At 39.2% G+C, this 14,341-nt stretch overlaps 1 protein-coding gene across 4 annotated transcripts in view; it reads right to left on the reverse strand.

Moving 5' to 3' along the window:
- Window positions 1–3,271: 3,271 nt before the first annotated feature.
- LOC121317562 (consortin-like) overlaps window positions 3,272–14,341 on the reverse strand; it is a 32,071-nt gene continuing 21,001 nt past the window's right edge. For 3 of the 4 annotated variants that reach the window (XM_041253637.1, XM_041253634.1, XM_041253635.1), the window contains 2 exons: window positions 6,735–6,873; window positions 3,272–5,013 (listed from right to left, as the gene is read on the reverse strand). In XM_041253637.1, coding sequence (XP_041109571.1) covers window positions 4,805–5,013; window positions 6,735–6,873 — 348 coding nt within the window. In that variant the 3' untranslated portion in view covers window positions 3,272–4,804. Of the gene's footprint in view, window positions 5,014–6,734; window positions 6,874–9,436; window positions 9,638–14,341 lie in introns of those variants that run through there. The other variant, XM_041253638.1, reaches the window with a different exon arrangement.

Consider the following 14,341-nt stretch of genomic DNA (forward strand, 5'->3'; position numbering starts at 1 on the left):
CTGTATAGTAAGCAACAGCCTGCATTGAGAGTCAGAGACAGGGATTCTGTTACAATGAGATGTGTGTTTGTATGGACTGTCTGTCTGTCCGACAGTCTGTCACACTTTTAATATCCAGAGGACCAGCTATTCACTTGTGATGATGCAGCTTCCAAAGGACATAATTTTTTGATAGGTTTTTCATAGTATCAAATAAACTAGATGGGATTGTACAGAACACTGTAGTGTCCTCTAAATACAGTATGCTTGGGTGGGTACAGCATTTCTTTTTAAGAAACTTGCTAAGAAGTGTTTAAACTTAGTTTGGACATTCTTAGCACAAGTTATTAAGTGCGTGAGAATATAAGCAGTATATGGAGGCATCCGTATATCAAACTCCATACTGTATTACAATGTCAGAGTGATGTACTTTTTCATGTTACTTATATTGTTGCTCTAATTTTGTATTTACAGATGGGGCACAGGTGGATGCCATTTACACGCTTGTTTAGAGTTTAATTATTATAATTTTTTTAATTCCAAATGGTGTGCATTTAAAAAAGAAGGTTCGTATCTGATGCTTTAGTGGTTATTACTTGTAAGATATTGTGGTAGCCTCATTTGATGTTGTCATCTTTTGTAATTTATCTCTGTGTTTGCAATTATAAGAAGGAGCATGTGCCCCCCCACACACACACTTTGAATATGGGGGTGGGGGTCAATCTAAATAGTTTGCCCCTCTACTTTATTTGACTGTTTTGCTTTGGGTTTGTTTTTAAAAGGTTTGTGTTTATACAGTGCTGTATGTTAAACCTTTGTCTGTTTGCTCAGCCAGGTGCTGAAAAAATTATGCCAAGGTTTAATTGTTTTATTTGGCAAAAAAAAAAAAAAAAAAAAAAAAAAAAAAAAAGTATTTCTTGCCAAGTTTTGTTCTGTGAATTATCAACAAGTTAATATAGCTATTTTGTTTCTCAGACACCTACTTTGATAAGTGATAGTTAAAGAGTTAATGTTTATGGGCATGTTACTGCAGTGGAAGAATATGCAGATTTGTGATTTTACTCTCATATGTATGTCATACCTCAGCTGTAGCTGTCTCTGTATACCTCAGCTGTAGCTGTCGTATGGCATACTTCAGCTGTAGCGGTCTCTGTATGGCATACTTCAGCTGTAGCTGTCTCTGTATGGCATACTTCAGTTGTAGCTGTCTCTGTATGGCATACTTCAGTTGTAGTAATAGAAGCTCAGGATAAAGTCAGGTGATTTACATTGACCTCTTTACAGACTGTTACTAGCAGTAAGAGCTGCCCTTGTGTTTTGCAACATACAAAATTAAGGGTCTTTATTTTATTCACAGGTCTATTGGTCCAATATTAGTCTAGTGGCCCGGCCCCCCCCCCACACTTTTTTTTTTTTTTTTTTTTATCCATGACGGCACCTCTTCTACATACATATCATTGCTTTTATTCATGCTCAATGTCTTTTCCACAAAGATAGCACTCACTTTATTCCCTGTATTGTATACCATTCATCTGCTGGAGGGAAGCAAACGTGAAAAAAAAAAAAATAGCGAAATTTTCAAATCTTATAATAAAATACATTCTAAAAAGGAAGAAAAAGAGTAAGAAAGCTTAAACTTGGGCAAGAAAAAGGTTTTAAAATGCCAAAAGATTGAGGCTTGACAGGTTTGTTTTATGTGAAATTATTGAAATTGTGGCTGCTGGGTCAATCCACAGAACTCAGTTGTGCTCAGCATACATGTTAATGACTTATAGCCTACTTATTTGGTATTCATACTGTCAATATTCTCAAGAACATTTAGGGTGAACACCTGTCCTTCTTTGGATGGGACTGTCCTGAAATTGGGGGCCAGTGTCTCTGTCCCACGATGGGACAGGGTTAATTTTCCTCAACTGAAACATGGGGAGCACATGCCCATGATGGTTTTTGTATGACAGACGAATGGAAACATACTGTGCAGGCCAGCAGTCTTGTTCAGAGTAGCCACCTTCTTAGGAACCTGAAACTAGTATTAATAAATGAGGACTGTGTTTTTACAAACCATGCTATTGCAGTTCTTCCATTTAGAAATAATTTAGTAAGGTTCTCTTGCCCTACTTTGGGGCGGTGGTGGAGGGTAAGACTTTAAAGAAAAAGCGATGTAAAGAAACAATACATTGCAATAACCTTAAAAAACATTAAACATTAAAAGGTACAAGTCAGGAAGGGGGGACATTGCCCAGTTGCACAGGGAAAGTGTTATGTATATATTTTTTGTAGGTTGATTTATTTATTTTTTTTACAGGGAAAGGGTTCAAATCAACATGAATTGAGTAACCATGTCCAGTGTTTTTCTGGTGTTTATTGTATATGGTGTTTTATCATTTTTTTATGGGTTAAAACGGAAAATCAGAAGCCCTAAATATACCCAATACAGGTAAGAATCTTGCTCAGGCATAAATATATTAAGCAAATTGTAATGGGACTGATACCAAACTATTCTGCAATACAGTACAGCTCTTCTTTTGCTAATAGCTCACCTAATTCTGAGAAGAGAATATTGCAGTACAGACCATTTCCCTCAGTCCCTTTGGGAGTCAGGATAGACTAGTGGAATTCCTATGTTCTATTTATTTCAACCAATTAAATTTCTGTTTTTTTTTTTCTGTGCAGTTAATATACCTGCATCCTTTCACATCAAAAGCTTTTGAAACACTGCATATGTTCTCCTGCACTCCACTGCATAGACAAGTTTACAAGTACTTGTATTGTGTCCACACTGATCTCACCAAACATAGGCTTGGTGGTCCAGTGGTTACAGAAAAGGGCTTGATACCAGGAGGTGCCCCGTTCATCCTGGCTCAGCCACTGAGCAAGTCACTTAACCTCCTTGTTCTCAGTCCTGTGGATGAGACGTAAAGCCAAGGTCCTACTGCAAGTGACTCTGCAGCAGCTGTTGTTGATGCATAGTTCACCCCCTAGTCTCTGTAAGTCACTTTGGAAAACGAATTACTACTAACAGTAATAATAAATATTGCCTGATGCACACTACATTTTGCTATAGCATGTGTTTCTTACAAAACCTGAACTGTGAGATCTACAATATAAAGTGACTTATTAAATTAGCTATAACTGCTTTAACTTTGCTGAATAATAAAAGCATCTTACAGAGGCATATGGTTTATATATAACACACACACACACACACACACACACACACACATACACACACATGCATAAAACACTATAATTTTCATCCAAATCATTTCATTTATGTTTCCTTGTTCAGCAATTACAACACTTTTTTATTTTATTTTTTTAATCTGGACAGCTATTAAAACATGGTGATGCATTAGTTATTGGTACATGATATACACAGTTGAGCAATTTAAATGTTACCAAAATAAAATCATAGATATGCTGTTGACATCTAGCACATTATATTCAAGTTAACATATTTTAGTGGTATGGACTCTAGACAAGACAATGTCTGGCAATATTAAATGGAAATAAAAATCATGTTTTTTTTTGTGGATCATTTAACACAAAAGGTGAGAACCCAAAAGTACAGAAACTACACATCAATTTCAAACAGTACAACAGAGGGAGACATGCACCTCAATACAATTTTGATAGAAAAAGTATCCTTTTTTATTCTTTTTTTTAAATCTTTTCCGTAAAGCTCTTTATACTTAATAAATAGATCAAACCTCACAATTTGCAGATGTATGTCAACTGATCCAGCCAGAGACACATAAAAAAAATATATATATAAAGCTTCTAAAGCTAATTCTTTCAGTTCATATTCTGACATTTTGCTTCATTTTAAATGGTTTTGCTTTTTTATTTTGATTATAGTTTGTTGACTGTGAAACAGCCACTGCAGTGAAAAGCCATTTTGGTTCTTCAAAGAGTTTTTACGCTGTGAACCCTGAAAAAAACCAAACCAAGGTTAGTGCATATCCTAAAGAAAAACATCAATATTATAAAAGAATAACAAATAAAACAGAAATAAAATGAAGCCATTCCACCAACCAGGGTAGTAACTACAGTACTTGGAATTCTAGAACAAAATCCTACACTACAAACTTGATTGTGCATTTAGAATCTGACCAGCTACCGGGCCCCCCCAACAAAGAAGTTTTAATGCCCAGTGTTTAACATACTGCTTCCCTATCCCAGTTCAGTTACATTTGTAAAACTGAGAGCTTACAGATCACTGCTGCTTAGAAACTGCTAATCAGTTCAGAACAGAGGCAACGCATAGACCATTACCTTCCCAGTCCAAGCAGGACACAAAACCTGAAAGGATATTAAAAAAAAAAAAAAAAAAAAAACAAAAAAAAAAAAAATTTTTTTACACTGTTGTTAAAATGTTAAGACTTCTGTTTTATATATGTTTTTCTTCGTCAATACATTAAAACCAAGCTTTCACCCATGGCAATATGATGTATCATTCCTTTGGACAGGCTGCTTAATCAGCAGGCACGCTTCAGCATCTCCTTTTGCATGTCTGTGGCTAATCAGGAAATAAAGCGACAGGACAACAGCTTCTGTTTTACAGCTACTGTGAAAAGGGAAGTGTTGAAGAATCATCTTTCAAATCCAGCACAGCTCTTACTACTGGCTTCAGGTATTTCACCACCACGCTGAAGCTTGTATCTTTGGTCAAATTCACAGGGACCATCGGCGGTATTTCAGCCACATTGAGGTTGAAGTAATGCCTTATGTTAGGTCCTTCTATGCAATCACTGTTCTGTGATTTAATAGGGAGGGAGATAAGAAAAGAGAGTAAGAACAAGAGAGAGTGTGCAGATGCATTCTGCTATGAGCCGGGGGAGAGCCAGCGTTTGAGCACCTGCACCCTCTGCTGCATCTGGGTGAAGTAGAAGTCTATGTTGTTTGAAAAGTCTGTGCAAATGCTGGACTCCACATCCCCAAAGGTGCAGTACAAAGCAGTACCGCCCACACTGATGAAAACCGTCACAACGCACAGCAGAACCAGCAGGAAGCAGGAGTCCATTCCCACTTCGTCTGCAGGGGCAAAAACAAAAAGAGCATGAATCTGAGAAGTAATACCGCTTTCACACAGACAAGTTTTGACGGTTCAGAACCAGCACGGCTGTGGAATTTTGGTCTGTGTGAATTGCCTACACCGTCACAGAGCCGTCATATTTTATACTGTCTGAACCACCTCGTCAAGTGGTTCAGAGACGGCACTGAAACATCTTAACTCTGTGTGAAATGCTATGCCAACACTGAAGCGCTATAGTGGGTGTGGATTGAAAGTCAACATCCCAAGTGACTGTATACCGGATGGGTTGGGTATTTTTGTTGTCGGTGGTACATGCTTTCATTTCTTTCAAATACAGTGGCTGCTCAAGAACGAGGCAGCAACTGGAAATCGGAAGTCATCAAGGAATTGTTAACTTTACAATTCTTTGAGTGACAACTATTAAACAGAGCGGCACTTTGAACTATGCAGTAGAGTTTGGTGGCACAGAGCCTGCACAAATCCAGTTAATGTGATTGGGGGACTTCAAGAACGCAGAGGAAACTCAAGCGAGCAACAGACACAACAGGCTGTTATGTTATATATATATATATATATATATATATATATACATACATACACACACACACACAAAGGATCTGCATTTTCTGTAGCTGTTGACAGTATATGCAACAGGTAGAACTTTTTTTTGATAGTCGACAAGCTACAGCTTTTAATACACTGCAGTTGGTATCAGATGGCTAAATGATATCAATAATGCGGCCCACTTAAACATTTTTATTTCAATTTTCCACATATATACAATTAATAGAGGGAAAAGTGAGCACAGGGAAGTTTACAGTGTACTACTGTTCTCTGCCATTCTTTGATTTCCATGATCCCTTTGGCTGTGTGAAAGGATTATGACGGTATTATATTGCGCAATTTGGTGCTGTGCGAAAGGGTATTTTAAAGAATTCATGATATGTCTCAGTAGCAGCATTTGTGTTTGAAAGTGGTGCAAGTCTGAGAACAGGGTGAGTAATGCCTTACATGGGCGCTGGCCCGTTTCTTTTCTTATTAATTACATGTTGGATTTTGACAGGTTGTTACAGACTAGTCCAATTATGGTGCAGTGGTTAGGACTGGGATGCTGAGGGATCATTTTATCCAAAGCCTGGAAAAAAAAACAGCACTAGAGTGTTTAAACAGAACCAGAAAAAAGGCTCTGTTAAAAAAATCTCTGTTATCCAAATGTAATGTTTAATAGTGACAATATTCATAAGAAAAAAACAACATGGAATGTCATTTCCATTATTAATCTAAATAAAAGAAATGTGTTGAACTCTTATGACAAAAGGGTTGATTTGATCAACCTATACCCTACTAGGACAAGCAAAGCTGGATTTTTTAAACAGTATTTTACACCCTAGATTGCATTAACCACCTCATGGTTAAATATAATTAGCTGATGCAACCCAGGTGGATTCTATGGTGCTGTAAAATCCAGCTGTGGCTTATCCTAGCAGGGTATAACTAACGTTACAGAAAATAACTGTAAAAGTGGTCATAGATATTTACTGAACCTGTATACAGGTGCAATATTGAAAGATAAGACTGTACAAAATATGTCTATACTGAGGTTTATTGTCCTTTATATTACTCTATTATGAAAGTACTCATTAGCAGGATAAAATGTATGCAAACCACAGTACAGGAAAGTAAACGCAGAACTTTTAGCAGAAAAGGGATTGTCCCTTACCCTGGTCGAACACGTCGTCTGGCTCCTGGAATCGAACTCTCCGTTTCGCCCCTCCTTTCACCTTCACTGGAGGCATTTCTGCTGCGTCAGGCGAGCCTCTCCTCTTCAGGATGGACACCAGGCCCTCTGCCGGGGTTATCTGTGGACAGGAGGGGGAATCTGTGAGTCAAACTGCAGTCTACAAACCCAGCTTCAATATACAGTACAGAGTAAAAGCAAAACTGTATAAAAACAAACAAAAAGTATCACTTTTTTACGGTGTTACTTTTTGATAGAACGTGACTCATTTTAATTTGTGGAAGCATTTTGGAGTGGCAAAATTAAACACGACCAACAGGACCTGTGCTCCTGAATGCAAAATTTAGCCACCTATTGGAACCATTGTAAAATAAAATTTCCAAGTCATGGGTTCCAGACTGGCTTCCACACTTCAGATGCTCACTTAAACTTTGCTAGGGTTTTATATGCTCTGGAAACAGTGTAACAACACAGGTTAAATTAACTGGCACTGAACAGAAGCTCTCCACTGATCTGTGTTGGAAAACATGGATCGAGAATTGATTAGCAGTTTGCTACACATGTGGACTGGCAGAGCTATACTGGTGTTCTTTTCTGAAAAGAGACTAATATTGCAGATAGCAGACTGTTTGGTTCAAATTGCATGTACTGCTAACCATTGATAGAGACTTTGCGTCTACAAGCTCTTGCCCAACATTGACTGCAAGCTAACGAGATAACAATGCTGTGGACTACAATTAGCACAGGCTCTAAAGACTTCAGAGAGATCAACAAAAGGCAGATGTATGGACCTTTTGTCTCCAGGAGTGTGAAGAATGCACTGAGTTCAGAGGTTGTCAAGCTAGACTACACACACAGACACACACACATTCACACAATAAATTATATTACCTTTGCAACTGGTTAAGTGTCAGAGAAAGGGGAGGTGGACCATCTATACAGAAGGGTATTTAATGTCATGCAAACATCGTAATGATGAGTATTCTGTTTGTCCTGTACCTGGGACCAGACTCCCTGCATACTTCAATAAACCTGGCAACTGATTGAAGAAAAGGACTCTGTGCATTTTCTTGAATCTACTTAATCACCATCATTTTTTTTTAAGTTACTTCAATCTGTACTTCAATTAAAAATGTACTAATATTCAAGGTAAATATACAACATTCATCTGTGCCAGACAAAATGTGGTGATGTGCTTGTTTTGTTTGTTTGTTTTGCATTGACAAGTCATATTTGAAATGGTTGTCCACTTGTCTCTTATATGAGTGAACACTGGGTGTGGAATAGGACTGCAAAACAGCAACACATTGTGACAGCATTGCTGTGAGCCATAATGAACAGGGTCAAGATGACTTATGGAGTATGAATAATTTAAGCTGGAAGAAAAGCAGAGAAACAATTAAGTTTAATTCTAAAACAATTAAGTTTAAATTCTCAGAAGAAACACAGAACCGTCATGCACCATTTTTGTGATCTACTCTATTGTACACAAGACAAAATAATATGTATAAATATATGTATGAGTAATATATATGCATTGAGGTATATGCTGAGGGTCTGGTAAAGTAATTTCCGATTGTTTAAATTGGATTGTGCAGTAAAGATTCAGTAAGAATTTGCTGCATTGACAAGTTTTAACTAGTTGTCTTACAGATACGCAAGGTTATTACATGCTTAGTAACTAGTCCTGAGTCTTCAATACAACAAGGATGTTTATTTTTAACTCTAGTTCTCTTTAAGAAGCCCATAGTTGTTTACGTGTCACAGATATTCACTGCAGAGAAATAAAATGGAATTTCTAACTGCATATCTCTCTCTTCATACCCTTATTTTTCTTTTTCTAATTTATCTGTCCTGCTTACGCAGTTACCTGATGCTCGCTCGTATTCCCTTCTGCAAATGCTACTTTGCTTGTATCGTTTTGTGTTTATCCAGGGTCTGCCAATGAAAATGAGCTCATAGCTAAATCTGGGTGCAATGCATCTTATGACATGTCAGAAATGTTATAAATACTTTAAAATTTATAAAAAAAAAAAAAAAAAAAAATTGTTGAAGGAAATATTTATTGGGATAACATAAATCAACCAGTAGCAGAACAAGAAGCCAACTTACGCAAATCCACTTATATATTGCACATGCAGTGAACAAATACGATTTGCATTGGGGGAGCCATACCAGAACTACACCAAACCTCAATGCAGTTCTCATCTAGAAAGGCTCATATTAAAAAGCAAACATCATCTGTTTATGAACAAAAGCATTAGAAGTGAAAAATGTTTTGAATGCAGTACTTTATCAGGCAGCCAATGCAACATTGACAACCTTTCTAAATTACCGGATTCTGCAGAGTCAAAGTCCAGGGAGTGTAAAATTGTCGTTACGGCAAAAGTGCGGGAGAGGAGCTTTGACTAAGGGAGGGGCGAAATTACAGGCAGTGCTGCAGAGGGAGTATTTTAACATTAGGTAGATAGACTCAGTTTACAATTAGGCATGCTTACAATTCAAAGGTAGATCACAGCACAGCACACTAAAGAATCAACAAGTGCAGTTAACATATTTATTGACTGGTGAAATACAATTCAAAGATGCTGCAGTATGTCTCTGTTTTGTCATTTCAAATCGTTTCTCAAAACAAACATTAAACTTTAAAGCTGCATGCAGTGTCCAGTGCAAAAGCACATCATGAAAAACGCTAAAAGTCGCTACATTCAAAAAATATATAAACACATTAAATTTTTTGTCCCCTAAAAATAAAAGGCTACACAGTCTCTGCAAGCAAAAAGTCCAGTGTGAAAATAATAAATTAGCATCCAAAGTATATATACTATAGCATTAAACTGTTCAATACAAAAATATGGTGCCCGAGTTGAAAGCTCTTGCAGTGTCTAAAAGAAAAAAAAAGAGAACAAATTTAAAACAAAATTCCAAAATATGGATTGTAGTGTAACAGGATTTTGACTTTGAGTCGGTAACAGCTCGATGGTAGACATTATGGGCTTTGCTGTATTAAAATGGGCTGCTTAACTCAACAACCAGCCCCCACTAGCATCTTCAACTGAGAAGCTTGAAAAATTAACCTGCTGACAGTAACTTCAGGTCCAGGACACTGCCAGTGATTAAGCTTTCACAATCACAAAACCCAGATGGACTCCACAAACAGTTTCTGTAAGGCTCAAGATAAACCTTTATTGGGGATAGCCATGAAACCGACGGTGACAGATGCATCATTTATCAAATTAGCAAATACATCCAGTGCTTGGTCACGTGCTTTGGTTAATAACCCTTTCAGAAATCTATCCAGCATATTCAGTTTACAGCAGGATGAGTAATGGTATGCTAATCTAGGCTATCTATATCGCATACGGCAGTGCCTAAAACTAGGCATTAGAACTGGACTGGGTGCTTCTTAACCCCACTTTTATACAACTGCCTCTTAAAAGGGCTTAGAAAAGATAGCACCTAAATAAATTAAAATCTGAAAGCACAGGCACAGCAAAGCATGATATATTTTCCTGTCACAGCCACATACACCATTGTATTTTAATTCATTACAGGTCTACATTTCTTCTTCGGCTTCTCCTTTTGAGTACAGCCTCTGTATGAAGCTGTGACTCGCACATTTACAGTGCTGTTTAAAATTCCTGCAGAGCCAGCTTTGGCACAAAGGGAATGTCCAGAAAGATGCCACAGTGAGAATGAGTGTGCTTGACAGCTTACAGGCAACGTTTTGTGGCAACCATGGCAAAAGTAATCTTTTTGAGGGGCGGCACCTTGGTGAGGGGCGGAAGTACGAGTATGTAAATTCCAGCCACTGGAGTCAAGTGAAGGATAAGGACACTTGTCAGTTGGGGATTGGTGTTCCACTGACTACAGAGGCGGGACATTACATACTAAAGGGAACGTACTACTGTGTTCGGGGGTTCCGAAAGTAAAATAGGCGGAGTACCGGGTGAAGGGAGAGACTAGTTTGGTGCAGCGAGATTTTTGAAAATACTAACATTTCTTTTGTCTTTTTTTTGTTTATGCATGGTTCGCCAAGAAGACGATTAAAGACGAGTTCTCACAATCTGTTTTAGATTTCACCCCTGCACTCCCTCCCTCACGCCGTTTTGTTTTCTTTTGTTATTTAATTATTTTGTTGTGTATAGATAATAAAAATTAATTATTTTATTTCTGTACACATAAATTACTGTCTGGACATTCCATTTAATACACTCTCGCCTCACAACATGCTTGTGGGAATCATCAGTTTTAACAGTGAATGTGGAGCAATATCCAAGGATTATACAGTATCATTGCATTCCAAGCAAGTATGCTTTTACAGAACAAGAGCTATAAGTATTGTGTAGATTACTATGATCTACATTCATTCTATGTACAAGTGTGAAGCATACTGTAAGCTATACAGCCTTTTGCTGAGGATCTGCACCCCAGTCGGTAGATAATAAATATAGCTACACATTTGCTCTGACTGTTTTACAAATCTACAGTACATTCCCAAAATGATTTTTCCAAGACAACTGAATTGGGCGCTTAATCTTACTGACAAACTGAGAAGACATTCACTCTTTATAAAATCCTTTGCTACAAGGCATTCCTATGTGTCAGCGCTTCCCAAGAAAAAAACTAAATTACACTTTACTGGAATTTTATCAGCACACCAATTTTGACCATAGTGTCCTATATTGCTAGACTTTTTTGTTTTTACAATTGGAAATAATTAAAAAATAAAAATACAAAAAATATAAAAAATAGAAAATTTGAAAACATTTCCTTTTAAAAAATTAACATTACAAACAAACTGTAGAAATGTACCATGAATGTAAACCTTAAATAACGGAATTGGACCAAAGCTTAAAGCATGCAGTTTATGTTGTTTCTTTCAAATGTGACGTTGCTGTGTTTGGCAAGTAAAATCAGAGTCAGCTGTGACCCGGGTAACCAGAACTCGGGTCCAGACCCGGGCAGGAGTGCCAGTGTGAAAGGGGCTTATGGTCCCTAATACTTTAGTTGCCAAGATAAACACATGCACACCCATGCAATGTTTTACAAGCCTGCACCACAATAACTCCAAGCTGCATGTACTTTTGAGTTTATTCTTAAGATCGTATACCCTTCCTTGGCCTTCTGCTTACTAGCCATTGTTTTTTTTCTCTCTTTTGCTGTTCAACCTTTCTGAAATATATATATATATATATATATATATATATATATATATATATATATATATAAAATGCTATTGTTTTTTTCCAACTCTGGGAATGCCAGTGTATCAGGTAGGCAATAAAGGGTTATGTATGGAGCCTCACTCAACCTCTATTCACACACTGGTAACTGAAGAATGAAATCGGCAATGCCCATGTTCTGTTTATTTGCTCTGCATGCTTGGACGTCCTTGCAAATATCATCTAGCTGTGCTGTGTTTGTAGAAGTTGAGAAAAAAACAAACATATTCAGAATGAATAGCCTATGCATATATGGTGTGTGTACAAATCGGGGAACTTCTCTCCAAGTGATTCTGGTCCTATCAGGACCCTGCTGTGAGGGGGAAGTCCTTCCCACCTCCTGTTGAAGAGGGATGTCCTCACAGTAGCACATCGCCATTTTCTTTCGAAAACAGAGGTCAGCTGGGGACATGACCTCAAAGGGTAATGGTTGTCATTCTCTTTTCAGGGAATCAGGGTTATGGTAATAACCTAATGTTCCCTTTCAATTCGAATGACAACCACTACTGAATGGGAAAGCTGTACCAAAGCTGTATTGGCTCCAGATTACCAACAGTACAGCCCCACAGTGATAGCAACAGAGCCCACATGACGTCTAAGGGCATGCCACCTGCAAAACTCTACAGCCCACAGAGGGTCTCATTCGGGTTTGTCACATCAAGGCAGTAAAAACGCACAAATTTCTGACTACCTGTCCATGTAGCAGCATTGCATAACTCATCTAAGGAGGCGCCATGAAGGAAAGCCCACAAAGTTGTCTGGCCCCTGGTAAAATGGGCCGTAATGTCCCCCGGTAACGGGGAGTCTGTCTGTTCATATGCCAAGCGTATCGCATCTGTCACCCAGTCCGTTAGACGTTGCTTCGATAGGGCCTGACCTCTAGAGCGGGACCCATAGCAGACAAACAGCTGGTTGGACTGTCTCCAGGACTCCGTCCTATCCAAACAACAGTGCAGAGCCCGAACTGGGCATAGCGTGTGTTGTCTACTGTCCTCCTCAGACTCGTGCAGGGGAGGTCTGAAAGTTTCCAAAACCACTGGTTGGTTAATATGGAATGAGGATACCACCTTTGGCAAAAAGGCTGGATTTGTTCTTAATGTTACTCGCAAGTAATTCCCAGTGAAATCCATACATGTGTCATCGATGGGCAGCGCATGAAGCTCACTTACTCGTCTGGCAGACGTAATGGCTATTAAAAACGCCACCTTCAAGGAAACAGGGCGCAGTTCTGCTGATGTCATGGGCTCAAATTGGGGACCCATAAGGGACCGCAGCACCAGTTCTAGATCCCACTTGGGGACCATACTTTTCATGGGAGGACGAAACCTCCGAGACCCTTTAAGGAATTGCAATGCCAGGAAATGTGCCTCAGGGGACGCAGAGTCAATTTTGTCAAGGCACACTGATACTGCTGCCAGGTATACCTTCAAAGTTGACGCTGATTTTCCTGCGTCAAATGAGTGTTGTAAGAAGGTTAATATAGTCTCAATAGGTCAAGTCATAGGATCGAGACTTTCGGCAATGCACCAGTCTCAGAAAACTTTCCATTTATATGAGCACTGGGCTCTAGTGCTCGGCGCCCTAGCAGACTGTAGTATCTCTACTACTGTATCTGGCAAACCTCGTCTAAATAAACGGCTCCGTTCAATGGCCAGACCCAGAGTTGGAGCTGGGCTGGGTTCGGGTGCCATAACAGCCCCTCTGCTTGGCTCAGGAGGTCCTTGCGCAGCGGGAGCTTCCACGGCTGATCCAACAACATGTCGGAGAGGAGAGCAAACCAGGGGCGTCTCGGCCATCTGGGTGCAACCAGCAAAACCTGTGCTCTCTCCACCCTGATCCTCTCTAATGTCAGGGACAATAATGGTAGCGGAGGAAACGCATGCAATAGCCTCTGAAGGTCTGCTGCCTTGTTGTCCACACAAGGAAGGTGAACTGCCCTGATGAAACGCAAGTTTCTGTGCGTCCAGGACAGGAGTCTGTGCGCTGCGTGGTGAAGGCCGGGTGAGAGCAGGCCGTCTTGGTGGTTTATGTAGGCTACCACTGTGGTATTGTCCGTCCGGACCAGCATATGTTTGTGCACTAACTGCTGGTGAAAATGAGATAACACAAGGTTCATTGCTTGCAGCTCTTGCGCATCTATGTGCGCTTGCTGCCAATGTCCCTTCCATTGACCTCTTATTCCTCTCCTGTTCCGGACTGCTCCCCAGCCCAGGCTGGAGGCGTCTATAGTGATCACTATAGCAAGCATGCTCAGAGTTCAGTTTGATCCCCAGGAACAAAGTGGACCAAGACGGTACAAAGTTGCTTTTCTGTTGATGTATTGAGAGCCTTAACTTTGTCACATGATCTATGACCTGTTTTGTG

The sequence above is a fragment of the Polyodon spathula genome, chromosome 6 (genome assembly GCF_017654505.1).
Source record: "Polyodon spathula isolate WHYD16114869_AA chromosome 6, ASM1765450v1, whole genome shotgun sequence".
Taxonomy (NCBI): domain Eukaryota; kingdom Metazoa; phylum Chordata; class Actinopteri; order Acipenseriformes; family Polyodontidae; genus Polyodon; species Polyodon spathula.